The sequence below is a fragment of the Lycium barbarum genome, chromosome 7 (assembly GCF_019175385.1).
Source record: "Lycium barbarum isolate Lr01 chromosome 7, ASM1917538v2, whole genome shotgun sequence".
NCBI classification, from domain to species: Eukaryota; Viridiplantae; Streptophyta; class Magnoliopsida; order Solanales; family Solanaceae; genus Lycium; species Lycium barbarum.
The window spans coordinates 114534853-114539125 of NC_083343.1; the positions used below are offsets into that span (position 1 = coordinate 114534853).

General features: G+C 33.4%; 1 protein-coding gene across 2 annotated transcripts; it reads left to right on the top strand.

The window, feature by feature from the left end:
* The first annotated feature begins 413 nt into the window (after positions 1 to 413).
* LOC132603882 (ethylene-responsive transcription factor ABR1-like) lies at positions 414 to 3116 on the top strand. 2 transcript variants are annotated; one of them, XM_060317176.1, is made up of 2 exons: positions 414 to 1368; positions 2018 to 3116. In XM_060317176.1, the coding sequence occupies exons 1-2, from the start codon at positions 876 to 878 to the stop codon at positions 2830 to 2832; spliced, it is 1308 nt and encodes a 435-aa protein (XP_060173159.1). In that variant the 5' UTR covers positions 414 to 875; the 3' UTR covers positions 2833 to 3116. The 2 variants fall into 2 exon arrangements, with proteins under 2 accessions (XP_060173159.1, XP_060173158.1); XM_060317175.1 differs by having other exon boundaries at positions 424 to 1368; positions 2015 to 3116.
* The last annotated feature ends 1157 nt before the right edge of the window (positions 3117 to 4273 follow it).

Consider the following 4273-nt stretch of genomic DNA (forward strand, 5'->3'; position numbering starts at 1 on the left):
TGCTTAGATAAAAATTTAAAAAAATCACCGCTAGTTTGGAAGTCTTTTGTTGTCAAACAAATTCAAACGAACCAAGTTGAGGTTGAAAAAAACAAAAAAAAACAAGTTGGGGTTGAAAAAGAATATTGAACCAAGTTGAAGATGAAAGTGAAAAATAAAAAAGTAAAAAAGAAAAAGAAAAAGAAAGAACTCAAGTTGAAGACAATCTCTTTAAACCATTTGTCATCCTCTTTCTCTCTCTATATAATAAAACGACATTCTTTAAGGAGTTCGAAAGGTCGTAAGCACATAGATTAGATGCATGTAACTTCACCATTATATTTATCGGTCAAATAAATCAACGGTGGGAACATACTATCTTGAGTCGGCTTGTTTTTTTTTTTTTTTTTTTTTTTTTTGGTGGGCATCAAATCTTCTTTTATTTATTTTACTATAAAAAGATTGAAGGACCAAAAATAAATTAAAAAATTAGTACCAAAGTGAATATTTATTTTTGAGATTGGTAGCAAGCTTGGTGCACTTCTATAAGCAGAAAGAAGTACGAAGATTCAACTATTCCCTTGCACGGCTGTTCAAAGTTTGAATTTTTTTTTTTTCTGCCTTATATATATAGCCGTTTTTATCTTACTGGAATTATATATCTGTGGAAAAAAAATTCAGTTTTTCTACAACTGTGTGCATGTGCTACAGATCGAGTCAAATACCATAAGGGAAACAATCAATTCAGAAAGATACGATTTTGCTTGGTCTTACCCTTGAGCTACCCATTGATTTTGTCAGAGTTTATAGGAGAAAAGGGAGATTTATAATTTACAAAAATAACATCTGTTTTCTTGTTTTAATTTTTGAGTATTTTGAGGTTGGTACATCCGTACATGTGCTTGTTAAAGGTGGCGAATCCAAGAAAACCCAGTGACGAATATGTCAGATTTACAGATACAGGTGATACCACCACAACCACCACCGCCGTTATAGAGGGTGGTGCTCAGCCTTGTGGGGAATCTCAATATTTCTACGAAATAATTCAACAGCAAATACAACAGGAGGAAGCTGATAATTATTTGCCGATGTTTAGAGGGTACAGTCCGGCGGCGAGAGAGATGTCAGCGATGGTGACAGCACTGACAGATGTGGTATCGGGTCAGAATTACAGACCCGATATGAGTGGTGCTATTACGTCGTCGTTTGGTGGTGGTTCATCTGGGATTTATTATTCAGCAAATTCGCCGTCTTCAGCATATTCTTCATCTAGTTCAGGGTCTAGAAAGAGAAGCCGTGATCAAGAAGAAAGTGAACAAAGTCATCATGGGGTTTATGGAGGGTTTGGAGAATTTAGAGGTGGCATGCCAAGTTCCTCTGTTAAAGCTGGTTAGTACTAATGGTATTTTTATTTTCTTTTATTTTTCAATTTTAGTGCTTAAGAAACATCGTTGTCTTTTTCCCTTTTAGGTTCTTTTTACTTCTTTTCTTTTGTTTATGCATTAAAAATTTCAACCGTAACCTATGTTGCTCGAATTCGTATTTTAGAAAAGTCCAAACAACATGGTGCTCAAATCCAAGTTGTTTCCTTCCCTTTTTAGTAGTTCTGTTTTCATTCTTTCATTTTAATCATCTTTCCTTTGTCAAATCTAAACAGATGGTAATTATTTATTGTGGGTTTTCTTAGTTTTATTCTGTGGTGTTATTGCATGTAGTTAGATGATGTGAACAGTGCATTTCATAAATATTTAGAATTAAATTTTGGATTTGAAAACTATTTAGTTTGTTCTTCATTCGTTTTGCTTTGTCCTCATCAATCTTGATAAAGTAATATGACTTACAGAAGTGATTCATTTATGGGTTCAATTCTTTAGGATTCTTAACATTGAATTCACTCGATATTTTAAAGTTAAATAGTTTCATATCTACTATTCATTGTAAGTTTAGTTAATTTTACATGTAAATTTATGCTTCAAGTCAAAGTATTGAGTTTAGATGAATTGCTGCCCTGATGACTTATTATATTCTATCGCAGAAGAAGCTACAAGTATGGTGGCACCATCAAACACCACAATTTCCACTGTAACAACGGTTCCATCTTTCACAACAACAACCACGACCACAACGACCACAACAGCAGCAGCACCGGCCGCTTCAAGCGAAGAGACCGGAGAGAGGAGGAGGAGATACAGAGGAGTAAGACAAAGACCATGGGGAAAATGGGCAGCCGAAATAAGAGATCCTCATAAAGCAGCAAGAGTTTGGTTAGGCACATTTGATACAGCAGAAGGAGCAGCAAGAGCATATGATGAAGCTGCTTTAAGATTTAGAGGCAATAGAGCTAAACTAAACTTCCCTGAAAATGTCAGATTATTACAACAACAACAACAACCACAAATTCAAACTACTACTTCAACTCAACCTACTACAACAAGATTTGCTATTTCTAGTTCCTCATCAACTACATCACCTCAATTTCCACCACAATATATGGCTCCAATATATCAACAGTATCAGCCTATGCAGAGTTCAGATATGACAAGAGATTATTGGGAATATTCACAGTTACTACAAAATCCTGGTGATTTTTCTGATCAACAGCCTTCAAACTTGTTAGAGCAAATGTTTTTGGCTTCATCAATGGCTGTGTTGCATTCAAACACATATCCTTCTTCATCATCATCATTAGCTACTACCACTTCATATCCCCTGCTATTTTCTAATTATAATTACAGGCCGCAAACTAATCAAATTCAAGGAAGCAACAACAGTAGCAGCAATAGCATCAGCTCCAGTTTTTCTGCACCATTTTGGAGTAGTACGTCAAGCCAATATCCACCATCTTCTAGCTAAATTCTCAACGTTTTTTGGGTAGTTTTTTCATATAAAAATTTCTCTGTATTTAATCTTTATGATTTTAATCGTTATGTATTTGAGAGATAGAGATAGTTAGCATATTTTTTTTTTCCATTTTTTCCTTTTTTCTTTTGAATATTGGCTTATAGTTTTATTGTACTATATGTACTTCATACTTAGGGAGAGAGATTAGAGGTAGGCAGGGGTATATCTATTATTATGACATTGTTATAGTGGTCATTATTTTTGAAAAGTAAGAGGTTTATACTACCTTTGCCATACTCTTCCTCTTTTTAGTTTGTTCACCAAAAAAAAAATGTAAATTTTTTATTTGAAATTTTTATATATTTATTATCCTATTAATGATATGCTCTTATAATCAATAAATATCCTGTGTTTATCATGCTCATAACCTTTAAGGGTTCTTTTGTCATTGTGAGAAAATTTTTGTCCTTATGTGTCGTGTTCAGTCATATACTTTTTAAATTTCGTACTCAATCAAATAATGTTATATAAATGAATTTAGAATATTACTCTGGCATGGAACAATGGCACGACATAGCAGTGCTAGCATATCTTGTTTCTTTGTTATTTTTCATCCTGTATCTAATATGTGCATTGAAGTCTAAATTAATTTGGATATACATCACGTAAAATTATGATTTTTTTTTTTTCAAAAAAGCAGCATAATATCTTGGTTTCTTAAAGCATAGTTTGGTACAGGGATTTTGAATTACACATCCACGACAAAGAAGAATATCAAGTAGGTTTCTTAGGAGGAGTTTGGTATGAAAAGATTTGGATGTTATGTCACTATTCTTGACGTTTTCCAAAGGACATGTCAATTTGTCAAGTTGTCTTATTCCTTTCCTATAACTATGCAAGGTACAATTCCATTCAACTTACAAGTTGTCTATTCCCTTTTTTAATCTTCGCAAGTGACAATTCCATCTAATTACTGATGGTTTTACTTTGTTTGTGTCTGTAGAATTTTTTTTAAAATTTAAATATATTTATTATGCGTTATCCTTTATATTCATGAATCTATATCTTTTGTGTCATCTTTGGTCCCATTTGCACCATTTTTATTACTTCAAATTGTCCCATCCAAGGAAGCAACATCGATCTGTTTATGTCATCTAGATACCAATTGAAATTGCTAAGTTAAATTTGTCCTTGCTCAGGGGCTTGTTTTGTTAAACTAATGCTATAAAACAAAGTTAATCCTCATCCAAGCATATTTTGTACAAGGGGATTATCTATGTATTAGTGGGACTAAGAAGGTTGAAGTACTAGCTTAGTGGTGATCTTTTTAGCATAAAGTACAAGTGGTCTAAAATCTGATGGGCTTACGATGACTTGACGACGACCTTTTTTCGCGGCGAAAGTAATATTTGAAGGCTAGGAGTTATAGTCGACGTCAATTCATTATTTTTAA